The sequence below is a fragment of the Choloepus didactylus genome, chromosome 6, assembly GCF_015220235.1.
Source record: "Choloepus didactylus isolate mChoDid1 chromosome 6, mChoDid1.pri, whole genome shotgun sequence".
NCBI classification, from domain to species: Eukaryota; Metazoa; Chordata; class Mammalia; order Pilosa; family Megalonychidae; genus Choloepus; species Choloepus didactylus.
This window is the reverse complement of record NC_051312.1, coordinates 6,917,597-6,943,955: the sequence shown is the minus strand read 5'-3', so window position 1 is coordinate 6,943,955 and position 26,359 is coordinate 6,917,597. Positions and strand designations below refer to the sequence as shown.

The 26,359-nt window shown below is 39.9% G+C and overlaps 1 protein-coding gene across 6 annotated transcripts in view; it reads left to right on the top strand.

Annotated features, from left to right (window-relative positions):
* The window catches only part of PPP6R3 (protein phosphatase 6 regulatory subunit 3), a 169,536-nt gene that overhangs the window by 75,566 nt on the left and 67,611 nt on the right, over window positions 1–26,359 (top strand). For all 6 annotated transcript variants that reach the window (XM_037842026.1, XM_037842027.1, XM_037842023.1 and 3 more), the window contains exons 6-8: window positions 1,937–2,002; window positions 4,802–4,914; window positions 12,215–12,328. In XM_037842026.1, the coding sequence (XP_037697954.1) occupies window positions 1,937–2,002; window positions 4,802–4,914; window positions 12,215–12,328 (293 nt within the window). The remainder of the gene's footprint in view (window positions 1–1,936; window positions 2,003–4,801; window positions 4,915–12,214; window positions 12,329–26,359) is intronic.

Below are 26,359 nucleotides of genomic sequence, written 5' to 3'. Positions count from 1 at the left end.
GCTTATTTTAATTAAAGACCTGAAGGGGCCAGAAGGAGAGAAGGGAGGGTCTGTGAGAGGAAGGTCTTGCCAGGTGGTGTCCCAGGAAGGGTGTCTGCCGCTGAGAGGGAATGGGTGCCAGGGCATGTTTCTGTGAATGGGAGAGTTGGGCCCTGGGGTCACGATTCGGTCTGTAGAGGTGAGCCAGGCAAAGAGGTTCTCCTGAGAACCTTGTGTCACTGTAAGTAAACCAGGAGGACTATTGAGGACAAGGGGGAGAGGGCGGAAAGTCACCTTTACATTTGGATTTTATAGGAGAAAATTGTTGTATCTTTTGAGAAATAGATTTCTTCAGTGTGGTTTGTGAGAATGGAATTATTTGGAATAGATGTGCTTCTGGAGAGGTGCAGTGATGGGTGGTTAATAATAAAGGCTTCGGTTGGGAGTGGAGGTAGTTAGAAACTCCTAAATGATTTGGGGGCCCATAATGTGGGGTTTAGCCCAAAAGTGGGCTTGGAACACAGGTGCTCCTTGATGACTGTGGAGGCAGTTGGATTCGGTCATTGATTAATTCACCCCCCCCAGAAATTCACTCTGCACGGGGTTCTCCTATAGTGGGCAACCCCCCACCCTCACCCCTCCACCCCCCCACACACACAGGTGTTTGCCATCCTTCATTTTAGGACCTTGCCTCAAAGTGTGGTCCCAGACAGCACCTGGGAACTTGTTAGAACTCTGCATCTCAGGCCTCACCTCTGGCCTACTGAATGAGAATCTACATTTTAAAAAGGTGATTTGTGTGCACATTTTAGGATATTTTTTAACCTATAAAGCTGGGACTGTCCCTTGATGGTGCCCTCCTAATAGCTGTTGTTTGCATTTACATTTAATTGATTTGTTCCCCTGGAGGAACCAGAGTCAGGTGTGTTGGGGTTTGTTTCTGTTCCTTTAGCGAATTGGACTCCATTTCTTGCCCCACCCCAGTCTCCACCTCTTTGGGATTTTTTGGTGTCCTTTCTAGGTTATGAGGGACACACGCACCCACCCCACCCCCCGCGCCGATTATTATGGTGCTTCAGAACATTATGGGATTAAAATTGAGCTGCCAGCTAGTTTCCCATTTACTTTTCCTTATTGTCAGCCTTTCCTGTTTTCTTTCAGGGATGCTGTCTCTTGCATTCCTCTGCTTGCCTCTGTCTCTTTGGGCCCTTTTTTAAGTCTAATAAAATATTTTCTTAAAATGCTTTCCCCTATTTTTGTCTTTTTTTGAAGTTCTACAATTTTCCCAAGATCACCATCTGAAAATTTTATAGTTTTATTTTCCTTCAAAGCCAGAAATAATCACACAGCAATATTTCATACATGAATTAAGTCATGATGCTACCTATTTGCCAGCATGTAAAATAGCAAATAGATTCTGCTTCTGTGGCTCTCTCCACTCTCATTCTTCTAGGCATCCCCCCTCCAAGTTTCCTGTGGTTATTTTTTGGTTTTGGAATCTGAAAGTCCATTTTTGTTCATGTGGCTTTTCTTTAACCCAGAGGCTTGATACTGCATACTGCTTTTCTCATTTTTCCCGAAGCTCAGAGTATGTGTGTGTATGTGTGTATATGTTCTCGTTAGAAAATAATATAAATTCCATCCTTTTTCACACCCTTCCCCCTTTTTAATTACCAAAATACAGGCCCTTTTAGTGCTGTCTGAGAAGCTAATGTATAGAATTTTAGTGAGTATTGTAATTTTGGGAGTTATTGGTACTATATTAGCCACTGTTAAAATAATATATTCACTGGCGTTTTCCTTGGGGGATTTTTAATTTTCTGTAGTGTTCAAAGTCCAGAGAAACGTGTAACATTCTACTTAAAATGTGATGGATATTTCCAAGTATGTTAATCTTCATTGGGGCTTGAACAAGAGCCACTCCTTGCTATGATTACTTCTACAATGTGTTTTACAGTGGTTAAATGAGGAGAAAATCATCCAGAGGCTTGTGGAAATAGTTCATCCATCGCAAGAAGAAGACGTAAGTTCTACTCTTGTATGACTGTAAACTTCATAAAAAAGACAGATTGTGCTTATTTGGACACATAGCATAATTGCACCAGAAGTGAAGAGCGTTACAGGAACAGGTAGAACATCGAAAAGCTGGCATTCTTGAAGTTGGTAATTTTCTAAACACTTCAGGCTTTAAAAAATACTGTGCTTTACTGACACTCAGAAAATTTCTGGAAATGTGAAAAACCAGTCTCTGGGTCCAGTATTGCTTCATTTCTAGAGCTAGGAGTTCCTGCTGAACTTCCTTTCCTTTGTTACAAACCCCCACCATTTAAGCTTTTTTCTTTTATACCTGTTGTTCCTGGTTTGCTAAAGCTGCCAGAATGCAGTATACCAGAAATGGGTTGGCTTTTAAAATGGGGATTTATTAAGTTACAATTCTTAGGCCATGAGAATGTCCCAGTTAAGGCATCACCAGGACGATACCTTTTGTGAAGAAAGGATAATGGCATCTGGGGTTCCTCTGTCATATGGTAAGGCACATGGCTGGCATATGCTGATCCTTCTCTCCCAGTTTAGCTTCTGTTTTGGTGGCTGTCTCCAAATGTCTCTGGGCATTTGTCTGTTAGCTTCTCTGAGTTTCATCTGTCTTTTATCCTCTCATGGAGGACTCCAAGCAAGGGGATTAAGAGCTACCTTGAATGGGCTGGATCATATCTCCATGGAAACAGCCTAATCAAAAGGTCCCACCCAAAGATAGGTCTGCCCCCACAGGAATGGATTAGAACATGGCCTTTTATGGGATACATAACACCTTCAAACCAGCATACCCATCTTTAGCCCAAATGACTTAGCCACATCTGGCATTTGTTCTGTGTGTTCTGGTTAACGCTTTCTAGGCAGCATAGTGGGACCCCCATCACTATTTAGCCCTTAGAGTTGTACTTCCTGGCTCTGGTTTTGTACTCGGACAAGTTTGGCCTTTGCCCTAGGCACTAAAGTTTGACTTGGCAATAGTGTTTGAAGTTTGATTGGCGTTTGCAAATTGAGTTTTGTGCTGAGTGGATCCTGTCAGGATCTAGGGATCCATATTAGTCTCCAGGACCCGTGGGCATTCGACTCCCTAGAGCAGGCAATCACAGTTGCTTCTCTCCTGCCACTGTGGTTTCCAACTGAAGCATCAGGCTAAGCTAGATGAAACTGCCAGTACTCAAGTATTCATAGCTACAGACACGACAGCGTGATATGGTTCAGCCTATACCTACTGAAGAGTTGTATTGAGGGAGATGTAGGATGTGCTGTGGGGCTGAGATTCTGCCTTGGATGCCTCTAGGCTGCAGCTTGGATTGGAGAGTGAGCAGCGTGGAGGAGCAGTGCAGGGGAGGAAGCATTTGTGAATAGTTTTTGAATAGTCAGCGGATGTTCTCTTTCACAAAGGTAAGCTCTGTGGACGTGGAGCTAACTCCTACTCTGATCTGTTGAAAAATTTGGTACTTGGAATTCATTGAAAACAAGTTTTTTTGTTTTTCTGTGGTTTTTTTTTTAAAGCTAAATAATAAAATAGCTGTTGATTCCTCATCTTTCCTCCTTGTGACAGTTCATTTTGTGCTACCTTGGAATAGTTGTTACTGTTGCCACACTGAGTTTACTTTCAGGAAGCATTTGGTTGTGTCCATTGTATTGGGTGCTGGAAGAGTACTTGGGTGAAAGCAGTACTCTCGTTCAGAAGGAGCCTTGGTCTGGCCGAGGTGATAAGATCTCTTCCTGTGGGGAGAGGCCAGTGACTCTCAACCACTGGAGCTTGATGGCTTCAGGACCTCAGCTCCCATGTGTGTGAGGGAAGGGCGGTCAGCGCCAGCTGTGGAGGGTGACAGAGGGGCCTGCCCTGCCCCAGGGATTAACCAGGAACGAGGCCTGCTCATCACTAGGCTTGTGCTCTTGGACAGAAGAACTTAATTACTCAACAGGCTGTTATACCTGTCTGCAGGGTTCAGGAAAATAGATAAAGAAGTCCAAGTCTGCAGTGAGTTCTTTGAGAAGGACAAAGCACTGTGGGCATCAGCTTTTATTCACCACCACTTTTCCCTACTTGACTTGGGAGAAAGTTAACTTGCCTTTTGGACGGTCTTGTTGATACTTCTGCTGTACTGCATTAAAAGATAAATTCTATGTTAAAATTATACTGACCAATTTATATTTATTAGGGAAAGAATAGGCTCTTGGTTACAATCATGATATCGTGGTATGTGCTGTCATCTCTGCCAGAATGTCGTCGTTCTACCTGTATTGAGAACAAATTGCTCAGACTTCAGGTTATGCTCAGTCTCACATGCCACAGATTGTAATGTATCTGGGTACTGAGGTTTTAGAGCTTTCCTGTAAGGTATACACACTGTGCACTGGGAGAAAATTGACCGTTTCTTACCCATTTGTATATTCCAGAAAGCTGTATTTGTTTTGTTTTGTTTTGTTTTAACCAAAGAAGTATGTGTATCTTTCTATGCTGATAAAAGTATATAATTTAGGGGCATGTTTTTTTCAGGTGTTCACTTCCAGAAATTTTTCCTTATCAGATCTTTGACCATATCTCCCTGTACATATGAATATATACCGTGTGGTATTGTTAAGTAAGGATAATTAGCCTGACAAAATAAAACACTCATGCTTTATATTAATGGTATTTCTTTTGGGCTTTACTTTTTACTCATTGACGCTTATAGACAGTGTTAGTTTGTGTTATATGTTAAGTAAATTTCCTGCCTAACTTTTTATGATAAATTTAAGTTCTAACATGTTTAACAGTTAAAACTGTACTTTTTTCTTTTAGCGGCATTCAAATGCATCACAGTCACTTTGTGAAATTATACGCCTGAGCAGAGACCAGATGTTACAAATTCAGAACAGTACCGAACCAGATCCCCTGCTTGCCACTCTCGAGAAGTATGTTTAAAACTATGTGCTTCTCTTTTATTCATATTGTGTCTAACACGTTACCATTGTGAGTGCTTGTTTAGTGTTCCTTGTGTTGGAATCACATCCCTGGAAAATAATCTTGGGTGGATGAGAAGTTATGGAAATCTGGTTATCTTATATTGGCAGTTTGTTATGCACAGTGGAGAGTTACAGGGTAAGAATGTAAACAGCTGATGTTTATATGTAGACCTTGACCTTTCCAAATATTTATAAACATTCTCTGGAATAATCATAAGATTTGGTTGTCATTTCATAACTGTATTCACTGTGTCCAGGGATGTTTTGATGAAGAATAGTCTTATGTCCTCCTTAATTTGACCCATTTTAGATAGTAATTTTTGTTAGAAGTTATTGTTTGGTTTTACTATATATATGCAGCTGACTGGGGACAACCTGACCAGCCCTGACTTGAAGGGGGTTACATGTCTTGTATGTTTCACTTCTTTGTACTGCTTCTGCCTTATTTTTAGGCAGTTCCTTAAGAACAGCAATCTCATGTTTAGATTGAAGACAGTTTGGTGATGAGGTACTATTTTGAAGTTTGTGATGGCTAACCTGTGCATATTAGTTTTTCTAGAGTCACACATTTTCGGAAAGAATGTCTACTTCAAGCCTGGGCATGCTTAGCTTCATTGTAAAACTAAAACACTGATTTGACCTGCATCCAAACAGCTGGAAGTTATTTTAATGGAGAAAAATCAGTCATTCTCCCACTTTGGCTAATAATTGGAGTGAGCACATACAGTGGGCATTGTTAAGTACAAATGGCAGTCTTGTTTCACTTTATTGGTGTTCTCATTCTTTTTAATGACTTTGTCAGTCCTTTTTAAGTCCTCCTGTATATTGAGGCTCTTTGCATCTTTTGGCTCAACTACCTGGAAGGCTCTGTTACTAGAGTAAAACATGTGGGTGTTATTTCCTTGGCAAGTATGAGATAGTCAAGGAATAAATTAAGGACAAGACATCTTGTTTTAAGCCCTCCATCTTCTGAGAAGTAAAACTACAGTTTCCCAGTATGGATTCTAGAATAAGAGTTGAAAAATTCTCTAGGGTAACAAAACTAAAAGATCATCAGCCTCTGAGAAAAATGTCATTTTACCTGCCTCATTTTGGTAACTTTTGACATTAAGGCGTATATATTCCTCTTATAACAAGTTCAAGACATTCTGCTTTCAGGTACTAATAATTACTGTATCATTAGGTTGAACCATGTAAAATTGCCATTTAAATAGATTAGGAGATGTTGACTAACACCAATTTCATATGGTTCAATATAATACTATCTGAAAGAAATATAATATAAGCCATGTGTGTTTTTTTAAATATTTTAGTTGGCCTGGTAAAGTTTTAAAAAGGTGAAATGGTGAAATTAATTTTAATAATATTTTTACTTAATCCAGTTTGTACAAAATAGTATTTCAGTGTGTGGTCGTTGTTGATGAGATGTTTTGTAAAAACAAAACCCCCCCAAAAAACCCCACAAAAACTTGACAATCCTATGTATATTTTACACTTAGAATACATTGACTCATTTTAGCCACATTTGAATGCTCATTACCGCCCCATGTGGTGAATGGCTCCTGTATTGAGCAGTGCAGGTTCAGTGTGAATGTCGGGTGATTAGAAGTCATCACTGAGTTCTTTGGTGTCAGTACAGCCCCTCCATTCATGCAGCTTTATTTGAACAAAATGTGTAATCTAGCCATCAAGCCTTGCTAGCTTTTATATTTCAACTTAATATCATCTGTGTTTCTTGGATGAATAAATTGTTGTGCAATTATAATTATATGTGATAAATTATATAATAGATTATATTAAAACAATATTATTCAACCAATCTACTGGCAATACTTAGTATAAATATAAGTTGTCTGACTCTTAACATTATAAAGCCAAACTGAGCAACACTGTATATAAAAACACCACATTTAGAAATATAAATGTAATTTGGCATTTAAGGAAAAACTTGAAATAAACTAAGATTAAAGATGTGAGTTTTTCCTCTGGCTGCCCACATAAAAACAAACAAAACAAAAGCGAGCCATTGTCCCTAAGGCCTGGGTGCTCATCCAAGAACTCCCTTTTATTTTTTTTTCTGAAAGTATACAACCCATATGGCAAAAAATAGATTAATTTGATTATTTCAAAAGAAAAACATCATAGACAAAGTTAGTATTTAATGGGAGAAGACATTGGCAACATCTAAAATGGATGAGTGATTGAAATAACTTTTCAAAAGCTACAAGGAACTCCTGCAAATCAACATCAAAAAGACAGCCACCCTGATAGAAAAATAGGCAAGGGATATGGACAGGAAATTGAGAGAAGAGGAAATCCAGGTTCTTCATTGGCACACTAGGAAACCCTCGAAATCAGTAGTAATCAGAAAGATGCAAATTAGAACAAGAGTGAGCAGAACTCCCATTTTCTAAAAAAGTAAGTGTGAATATATTTTCTCTCTCAGGTAAATATCTTGTTCTTTGAAGAAATTGAAGGCATTCCTTTCATCCTGTTTGATAAATGCAGTACTTTGGTTTATTATTACTTCTATGTTTGGTTTTATTTGTATAGTTAGGCGTATATGTATATTAGGTGTATTTGTATATTTGGTGTTATTTGTATATGTTGACTAAGGATATAGCACAGCTACTTGTGTTGCATTTCATGCATCAAAGTTTTGCTGGTTGTTCTTGTCAGTCAGAAGAGTGCTTCTGGTTTGATGCCGCCACAAAATGGTTAGGGCTCCTTTGTTAGCCCTCCCTTTGGGCCTCAATATTTGTGAAAGGATGATGTCACTCTGATGAGTAAGAGCTTTGGGATTGAATGAGGAGAATGTGGCCACCTGCACTTCTTGCCCTGTCAGGACCACTCCACCTGGGCTGAGGCTGCTATTTGAAATAACATATGTAGGGAGAACTAAGATGGCGGCTAGCTGAGACAGGGTGAAAAAAATGCCTCCGTGAAAAACACTAGCTAAAAACCAGAAAGTGACCTAGAATACCGGTTACAGCGATGCACCAACTGGATGAGGGCTCCTAGCTCCAGAGTGGCCGTATGCTTGGTGAAACTGGGAGTCGGCATTCTGAAACGAGTGAGTAAGCTGGCTGGAAGACCCGCAGCCGCGCGGCGGGTTGTGGAAGCCAGGGTTCAGCGTATGGAGACCAGCTGGCTGTTTAAAAAAAAAAAAAAAAAAAAAAGGAGTGGCTCCAGTAGCAATTGTGGGAACCACGCAGTAAAACACAGCAAGAGGGGGCTGGGCCGGCCTCTAGCTGTCTGGCCCGGAAGATAGCCCACAGCAGATACCCTTGGGTTCGGGGAAACGGAGGGGAGAGCCGGAAGCAGAAAGAAACCCCGTGGCTAGCAGCTAGCCCCCGGAGGGCTGGATAAACTCCTGCCCGGGGCAGTGCCCATAGCCCAAAGCCCCACCAGTTGTCCCGGAACTGGGAAGGAGGAACGGTGCGAGGAGGAGGGGGCTGAGACGCCCCGCTCGGCCATTTTTGCTTCGGGCTGGGAGTGCGCCGCCGCACGGCCCGGTGGCCCGGGGCTTCCCTTGTGGGACGGTGCGCACTGATGACATAGCACAGCCTTCCCTTGGCTGAGGTACTGGAGGAGCGCGGCTGGGAGGGGGGATCCACTCAGAGAACCCAGGGACGCTACGCCAAGTCTGGTGGTTTATGGATCAGCGAGAGAGAGAGGCTGGGGCTGAACTGAAATGAAGGCTTAGACTTTTGCGGTGGCCTTGAATCTCCGGGATCCTGGGGAATTTGAACATTAGAACTGCCCTTCCTCCCTGGCTACCCGTACACACACCCCACATTCAGGGCAGACAGCTCCAGCAACACACCCAAACTGAGTTCTCCAACTGAACCCACAAGAATCATTTCCCCACACAAAGCGGACAAAAGGTTGAGAACTGACTTGAGGGATATAGGTGACTCACAGATGCCATCTGCTGGTTAGTCAGAGAAAGTGTACATCACCAAACTGTGTTCCTAAAAAATTAGATCGATATCCCTTTTTCTTTACAACTTGAAAGAGCCCTATCAAGCAAAACAAATGCCAAGAGGCCGAAAACAACAGAAAATCTTAATGCATATGATAAAACCAGAAGATATGGAGAATCCAACTCCAAACACACAAACCAAAATATCGGAAGATACGGTATACCTCGCAAAGTTAATCAAAGATCTACAATCAAGGAACGAAAACATGGCAAAGGATTTAAAGGACATCAAGAAGACCATGGCCCAGGATATAAGCTACATAAAGAAGACCCTAGAAGAGCATAAAGAAGACATAGCAAGAATGAATAAAAAAATAAAAGATCTTATGGAAATAAAAGAAACTGTTGGCCAAATTAAAAAGACTCTGGATATTCACAATACAAGATTAGAGGAAGCCGAACAACATTTCAGTGTCCTAGAAGCCCACAGAACAGAAAATGAAAGAACAAAAGAAAGAAGGGAGAAAAAAATCCAAAAAATCCAAACGGATCTCAGGGATACGATAGATAAAATAAAACGTCCAAACTTAAGACTCATTGGTGTCCCAGAAGAGGAGGAGAAGGGTAAAGGTCTAGAAAGAGTGTTCAAAGAAATTGTTGGGGAAAACTTCCCCAACCTTCCACACAATATAAATACACAAAGCATAAATGCCCAGCAAACTCCAAATAGAATAAATCCAAATAAACCCACTCCAAGACATATTCTGATCAGACTGTCAAATACTGAAGAGAAGGAGCAAGTTCTGAAAGCAGCAAGAGAAAAGCAATTCACCACATACAAAGGAAACAACGTAAGATTAAGTAGTGACTACTCAGCAGCAACCATGGAGGCGAGAAGGCAGTGGCATGACATATTTAAAATTCTGAGAGAGAAAAATTTCCAACCAAGAATACTTTATCCAGCAAAACTCTCCTTCAAATTTGAGGGAGAGCTTAAATTTTTCACAGACAAACAAATGCTGAGAGACTTTGCCAATGAAAGACCTGCCCTACTTCAGATTCTGAGGGGAGCTCTGCTGGAGGAGAGACAGGGAAAGGAGAAAGAGATATAGAGAATTTTAACAGACATATGTAGTACCTTACATCCCAAATCACCAGGACACTCACTTTTCTCTAATGATCACAGATCTTTCTCGAGAAGGGACCATAAGCTGGGACATAAAACAAGCCTCAATAAATTAAAAAAATACATTGAAATACTCAAAGCACATTCTCCAACCACAATGGAATACAAATTAGAAGTCAATAATTTTTGAACTGTAATTCCACTAGTTACTTCCTACATGATATAAAATACACAAACTCTAAGGACAAATCAGTGGTTTTGAACTCAATGTAAAATATGTAATTTTAGACAACTATATAAAGGTGGGGGAAAGAAGGAGTATAGGAACACAGTTTATGTGTCCTATTGAAGTGAAGGTGGTATCAAAGAAAAACAAGATTGATATGGATTTAAGAGGTTAATTTTAAGCCCCACAGTAAACACAAAGAAATTACCAGAGAATATGACCATAGAGACAAAAAGTAGAGTATGGGTTAAGAGAAATGGGGGAAGGGGCAATGGGGAGTTAAGAAATGAGTGTAGGGTTGCTGTTTGAGGTGAAGGGAAATTTCTAGTAATGGATGGTGGGAAAGAGCATTACAACATTCTAAACGTGATTAACCCCACTAATGAAAGGCTAGGGAGGGAGTGGAATGGGAAGATTTAGGCTGTATATATGTTTCTACAACTGAAAAAAAAAAAAAAAAGTCAGTCTAACTAGATGACAGTTGAATACTAAGGATGAACTTGGATGGGACAAGAGGACAGAGGACAGGTGGCTCAAAGGGACGCAGTTGAGACATAAGGAAAAGGAAATATAGAATGTAAGCTTTGTATCATTGTTGAATCTATTGTACTTCTTAGCTGCGCTTAATGGGATTGCATGAAAGAATGTTCTTGTTCATGGGAAGTGTATACGTGAATTATAGTGAATGCTCAAGGATGTGTGCAGCTAACTCTCATATGTTCAGACGACAGAGCAATAGATGATGGATGATAGGGAGGGAGGGAAAGAAATAGCAATGTGACAGCAAGTTAAAGTTGGTGGATTGAGCTACCCGGGGAGGGGGGGTCAGGGTATGATGGAATTCTGTGTATGGGGCTAGTATTGTTTTTGCAACTGTTCATATAACTTTGAATTTATTTCAAAAAAAAAAAAAAAGAAATAACATATGTAGTTACAGTATCCTGTGTGTTGTAAAAGGCCACCTGTTCTACCTAACTCTGTAGACTGCTGTGTATGGAGTGACAGTTACAGTACTGTTTTGGATAGAGGCCTCATAGGCAATTTTAATGCTGGTCTGGGAGTTCTTGAAAGCAAGACCATCCCTCTGAAGTTAGATTGGATGCCATTGTTGTTTGCTTCCACAAAATGGAGAGATTCTCTCACACTTGTTGCCTTTGCCTGGTAAAGAGGTAGTCAAGGGAGCTAGTGCATCTTTGCTAGATGAGCAACTAGAGACAAACCAACAGTGCTTTACATTAGGGAGATTGAGTTTTTTTTATCCAGATGGATTCTGAACAGCACTGAGATCCTAACAAACTGAGCTTTTTCTTGAGAACATCCATATAAGTTTAACCAACAGATTGCCCCTGTGTTTTATGGTATACTCTTGAACATGTATGTGTATGGGTGAGTAGGATGGGAAGAGCCTGCAGAGAATGCTTTTTTTGACAGTAGTTCAGTTAAAGAGCCACTTCTTTGCTGCCAGTTTATTTTCATTTACCTGATTTTAATTGTAGAATAAAATGAAATGTTCTCTTTTACCTGTTTCAGATCTTTATTAATTACACATTGATGCATATGTGAGAAAACATTTATGGTTTCTAATTAGCTTTTTTGAAAAATTTTCCTCCTTTTATGGGGCAAAGGGTTCTGAGTCTTCTTGCCACCCCAATCGCTACCACCACCTCCACCTTGGTTTGGGTGGGAGGTGACTTCAAGTCTTGGAACTTTTGTTGGCTCTCAACAAGATTGGCAAAGGCAAGCAAGGCCCAGATTATTCTGCTGAGTGGAGGGGAAAGGAATATATATATATATAGAAGAGTTAACATTTGTATAAGCCTGATCACATGTCTACTTTAATAAATATTAAAAATAAAATATTCTTCTGTAAAACAAGCCCAAGTAGGTTGAGCTGACTCATGCTCTTTTTCTCTGAAGTTATTAGGGTTAAAGATGTTGCAATTGTCACTCAACAATTGATTTGTTTCCCTAGGCAAGAAATTATAGAGCAGCTTCTTTCAAATATTTTCCATAAGGAGAAAAATGAATCAGCCATAGTCAGTGCAATCCAGATATTGCTGACTCTACTCGAGACACGCCGACCAACGTAAGCTTCCCTTTTACCTTACTAAACAAGCCATTTTGTTTTGCTCTTAGATTTTTTATAAGCTATGAGTTAAGTTGTTCGTAGATAAGCTACAATATTATGTCTGTGAATTTCAGGTGCTGAATCTATTTCCTACTATATGTAAACTCTATAACTTAGTTTTACATGAATGCTATAGATAGGGGTACAGTTGAAAATATGATTTGCAGAACACTCTGCTTCTGGTTTTTGGCAGTACTTGAAATGTAGTTATTTGGTTTCTGTAGTTTTAAGGAAAATGCTACTCTAATAAATGGTATAGTAACTTAAAAATGTGTAAGTGGCTCAAGAGAAGTTTATTTAATTGCAAAAGTTGGCAGTAGGTGTTCCTGGTCAGTGAGCAGCTTCTCGAAGTGATGATTCAGGGACCTAGACTCTTTCCATCTTGTGGTGCCTTCCTAGAGTTGCTAACTTGGGCCTTCAGCTTGTTTGTACAAGGGTTTCACATGTGAGAGCACTGCAGCTCACAAGACCATTTTCAAATGGATTGGCTGGTGGCTTGAGGCTTTAAGGAAACATTCAGACTAATTGTTTCAGAATCAGAACACAGCCTAGTTTTTTCCCATGGGTGGCCTTGTGCCCGTGGACCAGCCCTTTAATGCTTGTTGTGTTACTCTCTATGGTTTGTGCCTAATGCTAATTTACTTATTAATTGTTAGGGGTCTCTGTTTTAGTTCCTTGGGCATGAGAATTTGAAGAAGTACATATAAGAAAGCAATTGAGGAATGTGTGGTTTTGAGATTAGAATTTGTATCTTCTTCACTGTTGGATCCACCCAGGAAACCAGGGAGCAAGAAGAGGAGGACAGAAAGTCCGCTCGCAGCATATGAAAACTTTAACCATACATAGTTTCTAGGTTTACTTTTAATGATGTAACTTTGGTTGCTAGCGAAATAGTGAATACAGCTTTACCAATACCTGCTTCTCAAATTCCTGATTTCTATTCCTGGTGTGCTTTATTTTTGATCAATAATAATGGAAGGGCAGTGTGGCACTGCTTCATCTATGTAGTAATTGTCGAATTGTATTTTCAGTTTTGTGAAGTCACATTTTAAATAATGTAGGCAATATCTTGATATCCTTCTGAAGTGACTGAACTGTTACCTTGGTACTCTAATCAGAGTGAATCCCTATTACTCACTCCATGGTGGAAGGCAATTGTACTGTCTCACAGAATGGTTTTTAAAAAGCACATTAAATGGTGCTGTGAGGTTCAGATAGACTGCATTGACTTAGAAAGTAATAAATCTGAGAAAAATCATACATTTCTGCATGTGAAAGAGGAAAACAAAAGTGTAATTGTATCACTTAAACAGAACAGTGTCGGAAATAAAGTGGTACCTGTAAGGGAATAAACGCTCTCTCGGTTCTGGAGGAGAAAAGAATTTATTTCCGATCTTGCAAGATGGGGCGTCCAGCCAAACACGCGGAAGGCTGGCGCGCCAGAGGAAGAGAATGGCGATGTTTAAATCTCCTACTCCTAATTCGCAAGTCCCTCCCCTGTTTCCCCATTGACTGGGTACTACAGAGGTTACAGCCTATCCGAGAACACTAACTAATTCATCTTTTGAGATTTTAATTTGTACAGCCAATCCCAGAGAGCCAACTAGCTCATTATTGAGATTTTGAACTGATTAGCCAATGCTCCCCCAAATTTTTATTTTTTTGCTGTGAGTTCCCGCCTCTGATACTACCTCATGTCTCTTTACATCAGGCAGATTCTCTCTTCTCTTTGTCTGGGGCTTGTTTAAACTGGTTTTGCCTCCATTTCCCTATTCCATGCTGTCTCTATGTGAAAACGAAACTTATTCCTTTCTTACAGATTCCCTCCTCTTTTTTTTTAAACACTTTTAGTTTTCACATTTTAGATTCTCAAATTTGCTAAGGGCTTTTTTACATTCCTCATCATAGGGATCTTTCTTATTTTTGATTCTAGTGGTTTTGATGGCTTTTTGAACTAGCCTTTGAGCACACGGGATTATGTAGCACCCAGCTGTTATAAACATTTTGGCTGGAATGATAAGGAAAATTAAAATAGATGTTGCAATTTCTTTCCATTTCTCGAACCAATTTTCCAGCCATTCTATGAGTGGGTTGTTAATGCTAGAATTCTTTTCTAGTTTCTGAAATAAGGCTGTTAAGCCTTGTAGGGCTTTGGTGATAGTTCCATTAGGTGCGGTATTATTGGGGATGAATGTGCGACAATTTCCCCCAACTATAGCACAGACGCCTCCTTTTTCAGCTAGCATCATGTCTAGGGCCATTCTGTTTTCCCATGCCATTCGGCTAGTGGCATCTAACTGTTCTGCTATTTCTTTAATGACATTCCTGGTATAGTTGATAAATTTTAGCTGATGATTGACATTTTTATTGATGGTGACCCACCAGAATAAGGACGATTTAAATTCTGCAGCTAATTGATTTTTAGCTTTAAACTCATTAGGAACTTTCTGGGGAACCCCTATACTATCTACAAACATTTTTTTATTGAAGGAACTAGGTACACTTTGTACATTTTTCTTTCTCCTTTGCCTTGGGTTGGTACTTTATTACTTTCAAATGCCAGGGTAAATGAGATAGCCAATTGAACCAGAGCACAGGTTCCTCCCCACCTTTCAGGTAGTGTTGGCCAGAGGATGCCCTTCCCACAGTACCACCAGAGGTCTGCTCGGGGTATAGTTAGGCTGGAGAAGTTGCCAGTACTATCCTTGCTCACATTCCACACCTGTGTACACAAAGCCATGGTACCAAGATCCTGGAGCCCTTCTTCCCATCTGGAGAGACAGGCAGAGTGGTTTCCGGGACCAAGGTGAGACGCTGGTATGGCTTTGACACTTCCCTCCTGGACTGGAGGGAAAAGGGAGGACAACGTACTACAACTTTCACCAGGAGTAGCATTTTGAAAGAGGAGTGTTATACATTTAAACTCCCTTTCATGCTTTTTCATCCCCAAGGGGAAGGGCATAATCTGAACAGTGGGTTGTTTGGTTGTACAAGCATAACAGTCACTTCTGTTTAGACTCTGGATGGTATGTTTGCCCCATTCTACCCAGGCATTTGTATTTCCATAACCTGTCTATTTCTGTGGTTTGCTTTAAGTCTTTGGTCTTAAGTATTCTAATGACCTTGGGGTCAATTTGTACTGGAGAGTTAAATTCCAGCTAAGTTTCCCTTAATGGTTTTTTCTCCAACCTGGGTAAGACCCATCCCTCATACTGTGTGGTCCACCAAGCAGTGTTCCAAGAATAACAGGGGTTAGGTGTCTCATAAGTTATACTCTCAAATGTTCACCCCCCAACAATCTTGCTTTCTATTTGAACAGTCTGCTTACATAAATGCTTATATTCCTCCCTCAGTTGTTGCTGATGTTTTAGATTTTTACAGCTCATTACTTGACAAACATCAAATTGTACAGTTTGAGACTTTAAGCCTTTGACTACACTTATAACCAGCTTAGCAGAACCTGTTACTCCTTGAATATAGAACATTATGATCAGCATAAGCAATTTCATCATTAAGCTATACACGGAGCACAATGCAAACATAGGGTTTAATCCAGCCCTTTCTCCCTTCTAATATGTTCCTTTAACTGTTGCCTATTTAAAGTGATCCTTAGGGGATCTGAGGTAGGAGTCACTTTCCAGGATTCTGGTTGAGTTGCTGGATACTTATCGTCTGGTTCAGGCACCGGTCCCTTCACTCGTGTGTAATGAGTCCAGCCTCTCTGCCATTCGGACTGCCGTCTCAGTTGTCAGCAAGACTTGACAGGGTCCTTCCCAGATCGGTTGAAGTTTGGATTCTTTCTACGACTGGATCAGAACCCAGCTGCCAGGCTGATGTCGATGGGCAGCAAATTCAAGAGGCGGGGTCTGAGCCAGCAGTCCACGGTGCCTGAGAGATGATAAAGTAGAAGACAAGGCCAGTATATAATTCTTAAGAAAAAGATCCTTTGTGTCTAGGGAGGGGAGCTCTCCAGTCCTCCTGGGGAAAGGCAAACCAAAAACCAAAGGCCTACACCTTGTAATTGCCTAAATACTAAATTACACATGGCTTGCACCCCTCTAATGACTCCCCTAGTGTAAAACTGCTAATACCTGCTTTAGGTACAGACACTCCTGAAGTCATGTGCATGAAGAGCAGCAAGAACTTACCAACATTTCAGGCTAGAACAATTAGACTAAAGGACAACAATAATTTACAATAACCTAAGATTAATGAACATAAAAAGGCTTACCACTCTTAAATGCTAACTTAAAATTCAGTTTTTAGTACACCTAGTTTAGTGATGCTTGAATATACGTGATTCACATATATGCATACCCTGAACATACACACAAGTTTTGCTGTTAGATGAGTAAAAATCCACTCTCCAGGGAGAGGAGGACAAGCCTTGGTGTGTAGTATTTGACAATATATGTGGTGTCTTTATTCCTATTAGACTTAATGTTAAGATAGCAACCTGGCATTACCAAATGGAGACCTGGGAAGAGATATGAACCATTCACTGTTCTAAGTTTGTTTAATTCAGCTTTAGTGAACCTTAAACCCTTTTATAGGAACATTTACTTGCACTTTGAGTATGGACCTTTTGCTTTTGCCCAAAATATATCAGAAAAATTATTCTGCTTTTTACAAGAATACACAGTCTCATATATCTGGAATACAGACACATATAACTTACATACACACTCATAACCATACGAAACAGACATACATTCCCATTTACAAGCATGTATAGCCAATACACTACTGTTACACATACATAGAAAACTTTTACACAGTTTTTCTCACTTTTTTTTCATTTTTCACACTATTGTGAAACTGCACACAATTGCCCAGCTTTAGAGTACACACAAACTAGTATACGCTATAAAGACACAAAGAAATAGCTTCAGTTTACTATAGATGAGTACACAGGAAATTTTTGCCAAGTTTTAAATTACACACTGACAAACTTCAACAGTTTGAAAGACTCCTACGTAATTATATTACATGCTTTTATTACATACAAATACAACTATCCCACATTCCTGTGTAAACATACAACTTAAACTCCCATTAGATTTATGAAGTTTTAACTCTCAGAATGCATCCAAATACAGTCCTAAAAAATGTGCATATAACTTTCTATATACACACATTAAGGGACTTTAAATGTAGCTTCCACATGCCTTAGACTTAATTACACAGCACACTAAAATATGTAAATGTATTTATTAATACCTGTTTAACCCCACATAAGTATATGAATAGAGAATCACACAAACCCCATGCTACAAATTTCCTTCCTCCTTTTTTTTTTTTTTTTTTAAACTGCTCCAATTACTTTATCTCACTTTTGTCTGTTTCCTCCCTGGCTTGTTGACTCTCTGAATATTTCCTCTAATGGCTTATTCAGCCATTCATCGATTTTTGGATCTTCTCTGAATATTAGGCTAAAATTCCTTTATATAGCTGACCTTTTAAAGTCTGAGTTATTAACAGAATGACATTGTATTCTTGGGGCTTGAGGGAGTGGGAGTCCAACCCTTTTTAGAGGCTTTTGTGGCAGCCCTTTTCTTTTCAAAGTCTGGGGTGATGTTGGGGAGATTACCTTTTTGGCCCCACCCTTCTTAAACATCGGGGTGCCACCCAGACTTTGCCTCTTCGGGGTAAAGGCTCTACCTAACAGTGGGGTGGCAGCCAGGCTTTTCCCATTCCCCTGGGAATGTGCTCCACCCTCTGGGTCCTGAGGTGGCAAAACTTTTCTAGAGCATTGAGGCGGAAGGCCCACCCTCAACCCGCAGGGCAAACTCACCCTTTTCATGCATGTGGGCCACTCCACTCTCCCAGCCTGAGACCACTTGACTTCAGACCTCAACTTTCATCGTTCTTTGGGGATATGGGTACAGCCAATTTTATTTTAGGTGGATGCAGTCTCTCTCTTTCTCTCATAGCCGCCCTCTTTCCCATTTCCCTTTCTTCTCCGAAGAAAGGGATATTTACATAAACCAGATTTTAAGAATCAAGTTAATTGTTATTCAGCTAGCCTTGCTAGGCTTTTTATTAATGATTCTTACCTTCCTTTCTTTAAGAGCCTTTAGAAACAGAAACTTTTGGAAATCTCTCCATTTTTTTTTTTTTTTTTTTAACTTTTGGTGGGTTGTAATTACTGGAGCAGTCAGCATTAACTGGCTCTCCAATTGCCTGGGGGCATAGACTGCTTCCACCAAAACCTCAGGCTTTAATGGTTCCCGCCCCAGTGGGGGAGGGGAAACCATAAGGTGGGGGAATGCTTATCCCAGGTTTTAGTTTCTTTTTTCCCTGCAGCCACCACATGGCACAGTTCAATTCTGCCTTGGAAAAAGGTTTATTTTTATTAACATGACACACGAGGTCAGCACAAAGCCAACTCTTATCTGCCTTATATTTTGGCCAGAATATATTTGGCAGCAAAATGCCTTTTTTTTTTTTTTTTTTTTTTTTGTCTAAACATAACAATAATATTTGATCATTTTCTTTTACCCTTTCCCTTGGTCCAATTACTTTTAGCCCAATGTTTTAACATGTTTCCCAATGGATTATTTAGAGGAATGTTCCCCGGGGACCCTAAAGGTACCCCCTTCCCTTTATTCCCGGCCGGCTGACTGCCTCTATTCCCCATTCTGAGTCTTGCCTGAGCATCTTTCCCTTAGGATCAGCTCTAGGCTCATCAGAATGTCCCCATTCTGAGTCTTGTTTGGGCATCTTTCCCTCAGGATCAGCCCCAGACTTTCAGAATGCTTTAACCACCAAGGTAATATAATATTTCTTTCCTTACCTTGGTCCGTGCACGGAGTTGCCTGGTTAACCAGAGGCAGGCCTTTTCTTTTCCCCCTTTTCTCATCCACAACCGGCAGATCCAAGCATCTGGTCTCGGGCCCTTTAGCTGCCGGAGATGGGTCCCCAATGGCGGAGTCCGAGACCGCTCAATCAGCGGGGCGCGCCTTCCCTTTGTCCACCTCGGGGGTCCCCCTCCGAAGCTTTGGATCCTGGACGAGCCCCCAAGTTGTCGGAAATAAAGTGGTACCTGTAAGGGAATAAACGCTCTCTCGGTTCTGGAGGAGAAAAGAATTTATTTCCGATCTTGCAAGATGGGGCGTCCAGCCAAACACATGGAAGGCTGGCACGCCAGAGGAAGAGAATGGCGATGTTTAAATCTCCTACTCCTAATTCGCAAGTCCCTCCCCTGTTTCCCCATTGACTGGGTACTACAGAGGTTACAGCCTATCCGAGAACACTAACTAATTCATCTTTTGAGATTTTAATTTGTACAGCCAATCCCAGAGAGCCAACTAGCTCATTATTGAGATTTTGAACTGATTAGCCAATGCCCCCCCAAATTTTTATTTTTTTGCTGTGAGTTCCCGCCTCTGATACTACCTCATGTCTCTTTACATCAGGCAGATTCTCTCTTCTCTTTGTCTGGGGCTTGTTTAAACTGGTTTTGCCTCCATTTCCCTTATTCCATGCTGTCTCTATGTGAAAATGAAACTTATTCCTTTCTTACAACAGTTAGAAAAGACGCAATTATAAAAGAAATAATAGAAGGAAATTTCTGTGACCAGAAGAAACTTACCCTCAGACCATAAAGGGTTACTAAGTACTAGGCAGGATTAATTAAAAAAAAAAAAAAAAAAAATCAGCTGTTAGCCTTATCCTGATGAAATTTCTGAATCCCCAGGATAAAGGATAAATCTTAAAATCTGGTTAAAAAATGGGTTAAGTACAAAGCAAATCAGATTGCCAGACATCTTGTTTGTAAAGCTAAATAAAAACCGAAAAACAAAAGGCAGGCTTGTGACCCTGATATACTATTGTTAATGTGTGAGGGCAAAGTAGGCATTTTCAAGCATCTGGGGGCTCAGTGTATCATCCATGTACTGTTTCTGGGGGAGGAGAGGCGGGAATTACTTAAAGATGCACTTTACAAAAGCTAAATAAAAAGAGAAATTAGAATAAAGAAGATAAGGAAATATGTTGGTATAAGTAATGATCAATGAAACATGTAGGGATATAAAAATTAATGTGATTGTAAAATTAAGTTTTAGGAATGAATGACTGAAATAAAATATTGAAAAAATTAAATGAATTCCAAATTATTTTAACAAAATTCAAGAAATTAGGAGAAGGAAATAGAGCTTATTGCAGTTCCTATATTGGGGCAGCTATGGTGTATTTGTTTACAGTTTCTTTCTCCATCTTGATAAAATTGTGGTTCAAATGGGTTTTTATTAATGTAGTAGAATAATAATAAGATATGTAACTCCCAAATCACCTTAGGGGGCAAGAAGATTAAAGAAACCCTGAGAGCTTTAGATATAAGGGGTAACTTGCACATAATCTGCACACTCTTTTCCATGGACCTTAGTGGTGCTTACTTAAAAATATTGAGGGGGCAAGATGGCGGAGTGGTGAGGAGCAGAATTTCGTCTCTCCCCTAGAGCAGCTGGCAATTACCCAAGAACTATATGAAACAATGTTTTCGGGGTCTCCAGTAACCAGTCACACATTGGACACAAGTTTGAATTGGAGGAAAAGCTGAGATCGCAGCGAACATTGTAAGTTCCCCGGACCAGGGGTCTGGCACCCCTCCCCACCCAGACCTCACAGACTGTCTTGCTGCCGGCTCCCTGAAAGGGGGGGAAAAAAAAAACAAAAAACAGCAATCTGCTGAGGGCAAGAAGGGAGGCTCAACCCAGCCTCAACTGCAGAATTAATTAACAAATTAATTAACTAACTTTGGGAGCTGGGGTGCTAAAGAAGAGCTGGGCTCCAAGAAGTGGGGGCACGTAAAAGCGGGCACCCATTCCCAGACTCCAAAAAAGCCATTTTTTTTTTCCCTTACATTTTGTCCCTTCTGGCTTCTCACTGATCCCTTATCTTTTTGCATTTCAATAGCCCCCGGCAGGGGTGGAACTGAAGCAGTTGGAGAGTAATTACCAGACAATAGCCCAAAGCATATCTTTAAATGCTCTATTCGGACACTGACAAAACTTCCAGGCTGGGGAAAGACGTTTAAAAGAGACTCTTTTTTTTTTTTTTTTTAATCTAAAAGTAATATATGTGGTTATTTTCTATTGGAAAGCCCAGGTTGAGGGACTAGGCTGGGCTTGAGGGGAGACAGAGTACCCACAGTGTCTTTGAATTCCGTATTCACTACTGAAGGCCTCCACCCCCGTCTTTAATTGGCAACTCAGGCTGACCAAGGAATCTACCTGGAGAGGCCCCAAAGAGGAGAGAGGAGAAGGGAATAGTGCCCCTGAGAGACAACTGGAGTTCTGAGGATTGGGAGAGTGGAGGGAGGTCCAGCTCAACTGGCAGTCCTCCTTCTGGGAACTCAGACCCCAGGGACTGGAATTCAGATTCCGGCTTCAGTCAGCCACGCCCCCGACAGGATCAGAGTCACCAGGAGAACTAACAGCTCCACACCTCCTTACACTGGTGGGGGAGCTGCGGGCTGGCCAGCGCCACCTGCTGGACAGGAGAGGAAAAGCACCAATTCTAAAGGCCTCATAGGAGGGTCTCATTCTCAGGAAAACTCCATACCCTCCCAGTGAGACCTGGGCCTCACTAGACTGGGAAAATCTGACTAGGGTCGACCATATCTGAGGAGACCCACTCACAAAAAGGTTACATAGAGGCAGAGCAAGAAACAGAAAAAACAAGAGGGGAAAAATTCTGATCAACTAAATAGAACCTAAGTTAGAGGTCTAGAATAAGTTGAACTGAATAACAGAGGCCAGAAAACAAAGCCAACCAACAAGAAAACCACTAGGTAAAAGACAGAAAACAAGCTCCAAAATAAACTAATCAAGAGAATCAGATGCCTAGACAACTTAAGATAACAAGCCATACCAGGAAACACGAAAACATGGACCAGCCAAAGGAACAAACTAATAGCTCAGCTGAGACACAGGAGTGGAGGCAACTAATGCTAAATAAATTTGATGAAATGAAGGAAGATATAGCAAAAGAGCTGAAGAATATAAAGAAGATACTGGCTGACCATAAAGAAGAATTCATAAACTTAAAAAACAAATGGCAGAACTCATGGGAATGAAGGCCACAATGGAGGAGATGAAAAACACAATGGAGGGACACAACAGTAGATTTGAACAGGCAGAAGAAAGGATCAGTGAACTGGAAGACAGGTCATTTGAATTCATACACACAAAAGAACAGATGGTGAAAAAAATGGAAAAATATGAGCAGGGTCTAAGGGAGCTGAGTGACAACATGAAACGCACAAATATACGTGTTATGGGTATCCCAGAAGGAGAAGAGAGGGGAAAAGGGGCAGAAAGAGTAATAGAAGACATATTCACTGAAAATTTCCCAACTCTTATAAAAGACAGAAAATTAGAGATTCAAGAAGTACAACGTACTCCAAATAGAATAGATCCCAAAAGACCTACTCCAAGACACTTACTGGTCAGATTGTCCAATGTCAAAGACAGAGAGGATTCTGAAAGCAGCAAGAGAAAAGCAATCCATCACATACAAGGGAAAGTCAATAAGACAATGTACAGATTTCTCTGCAGAAACTATGGAGGCAAGAAGACAGTGGCATGATATATTTAAGACACTGAAAGAGAAAATATTGAGGGCAGGTGAGACCAGAGAAAGCTTAAAAGATTTCAAGTAATAAAAGTCATTTAAAATGTGAACTCAGATGGAAATGGATTTAAACTAGAAATTGATAAGAAAGATTCCTTTAGTATTTCCAAATTCTTGAAAATTAAAGAACACACTTCTAAATAACCCAGGTGTCAAGAGGAAATGACAAGGGCAATGAGAAAATATTTTGAAGTAGATGATAGTGAAAATAGAACATGTCTAAATTTGTGGGATGCAGCAAAATTAATATGTAAGGGGGATTTTTATGGCATTAAATGCTTATATTAGAAAAAAAAAGTAAGATCTCATGTCAATGACCCAAGCTTCCACCTTAAGAAACTAGTAAAGGAGGAGGAAGTTAAACCCAAAGTAAACAGAAGGAAGGAAATAGATAAGAGCAGAAATCAATGAAATTGAGAAGTGCAAAATAATAACCAAAATCAATGAAACCAAAATGTGGTTCTTTGAAATGACCAATAAAATTGATAAATCTCTTGCCACAGCAACTGAGCAAAAAGTAGAAAAGACATAAAATACAAATAAAGTGAATGAAAGGGGAACTTCACTTTGTTCCCTGTTTAACAAATTCAGCAGTTTACTTGGAACAGACAACTTCCTTAAATAGATAATGTGAATAGTCCTATATCTATAGAACAAATTGAATTCCAATGTAAAACCTTCCAACAAAGCAAACTCTCAGCCCAAGAGTGACTTAAAAGATTGGCTACCAAAGATTTAAGGGCGCTACCAGAATATTGAAGAGTGAACACTTCCCAATTCATTTTGTTAGGCCAGCACTATTTTGATAACAAAACTAGAAAAAATATTTCAGGAAAAAAAGTTCACATACCAAGATCCCACAAGAGCTTAGATGCTAAATTTCTCAAGAAAATAGCAGCCAAGCAAATATAGCAAAATATTAAACCATACTATACCATGGTTTATCTTGGAGAAATGCAAGGCTGATTTGTCATTCAAATATCAGTGTACTTCATATCAGTAGACTAAAGATAAAAAACCATATGATCACCTCATTCAATTCATTTATGATAAAATCCTCTCAGCAAATTAGTAATAGAAAGGCATTTGAGAACTGATAAATGCCTCTTAAAAAACAACAACAACAACAAAAAAACTAACACAAATCCCTATAGCTAACGTCATTCTTAATGGTAAAAGACTTAAATGCTTTTCTCCTAAAATCGAGGAACATGGCAAGGGCATTTGCCATTTCCACTCCTCTTCAACCATTTTCTAGAGGTCATAGTAAGTGCAATAAGGCAAGAAAGAAATTTATACAGATTGTAAAGGAAGATATAAAACTGTATCTGTTCACAGATGTTGAGATTATCTTTGTGGGAAGTCCTAAAGAATCTACAAAAATCTCTTAGGATTGACAAGTAAATTTAGCAAGAGTGCAGGTCAGTATTCAAAAATTAGTTGTATTTCTACATACTATCCATGAACAATTGAAATTTGAAAATTTTTTTAAGTAACATTTCAGCAGCACAAAGAAAAGGGAATACTTAAATGCAAAATAAAAAATATGTGCAGGGTCTAAAATGCTGAAAACCATAAAATACTGATGAAATAAAAGATAACCTGAACAAATGGAAAGGGATACTATGTTCATGAATTGGAAGAATCGATATTGTTGAAAAGTTACTCTCCCCAAATTAGTCTGTAGATTTGGTGCATTTCCAAACAAAATCCAGACGTGATTTATTATAGAAATCAGCAGGGTAATTTCTAAAATTTAAATGGAAATTCAAAGGAGGTAAAATAGCCAAAAAAAGAGAAAAAATTGTGGGACTCACACTCCCTGATTTGAGGGCCTGCTATAAAGCCACAGTGGTCAGAACAGTGTGGAACTGATGAAAAGGATGGACATCTAGCCCACTGGAGCAGAACAGAGAATCCAGAAATAGACCCACGCATAGGTGGCCAGTTGGTTTTTGGCAGAGGTGCAGAGACAATTCAGTGATGAAAGATGGCCTTTCAATGAACGGCACTGGAACTGTTGAACATCCATATGTAAGAAGTTGAACCTTCATGTGTACCTTGCACATTATGCAAAAATTAGCTAGAAAAGGATCATAGAACTAAATGTAAAAAAAAGTTATAGAGGAAAACAAAACCTTGTTTTGTTTTCTTAGCTATGTCACCAAAAGCCCAATCCAAAAAGAAAAATCAAGAACTTAGACTACATTAAAATTTTAAAATCTCTTCAAAAGATTCTGTTAAGAAAATACAAAGATAAGCCACAGACTGTCAGAAAAATATTTGTAGGTCACATGTATGAGAAAGGATTTATACCAAGACTATATAACAAACACTTAAAACAACCCAGTTTTTAAAATGTCAAAAGATTTGAGCAGACAATTAAGAAATAAAGGTCTTATTTAGGGCAAATAAATACAAGAAAAGATGGTCAACATCATTTGTCATTAGTGAAATTCACATAAAATCCATGTTGAGATACCACTATATGCATTTTGAACAGTTTCTACTTTAGTTGCCTGGATCTGCTGTAATAAAAACAAAACTGAGTGGCTTAAAATAGCAATTTATTCTCTCAGTTCTGAAGGTCCAAAGTCCAAAATCAAGGTGTTGGCAGGTCTGCACTCCCTCTAGGAGCTCCAGGGGGGAGTCCCTTGCCTCTTGCAGCTTCTGGTTGGCGTTCCTTGGCTGGTGGCCACATCTCTCTCTGCTTCGTCTTTGTGTCACCTTCCACTCTGGGTGTCTGTCTCTTTTATAAGAACATTTGTGATGGCATGTAGGGCCACTTGAATAATCCAGGATAATCTCATTTCATTATCCTTGACTTAATTATAAGTCTTCAAAGATCCCTTTTCCAAATGGGGTAGCATTCCAATTCTGGGTATTAGGACATGGACATATCTTTCTTTTTTGGGTGGGTGGGTGGGAGGGGTGTGCCATCATTCAGCCCCACTACATAGCTAAAACCAGCCAAGCAACCAAAACAGTGCTGGCAATGATGCAGACCCACTGGAAGTCTTAGGCATTGTTGTTGGGAATGCAAAATGAGACGGCCACTTTCTAACACCATTTGGTAGTTTCTTATAAAGTTAAAAAGGCATTTACATGAATCCTAGATGTTTACTCAAGTAAAAGAAAAACTCTGTCATGCAAAAAACTGTGTGTGAATGTTTACATTCCAAAACTGAACAATCAAAATGTCCTTAAACCGGTGAATGCTGGGGTGTATCAGTACAGTGGATTACTTCTCAGCAATGAAATGGAAACCGGTGAATGCTGGGGTGTATCAGTACAGTGGATTACTTCTCAGCAATGAAATGGAACGTAACGTACATCACTTCTTTTGTCTTTCTG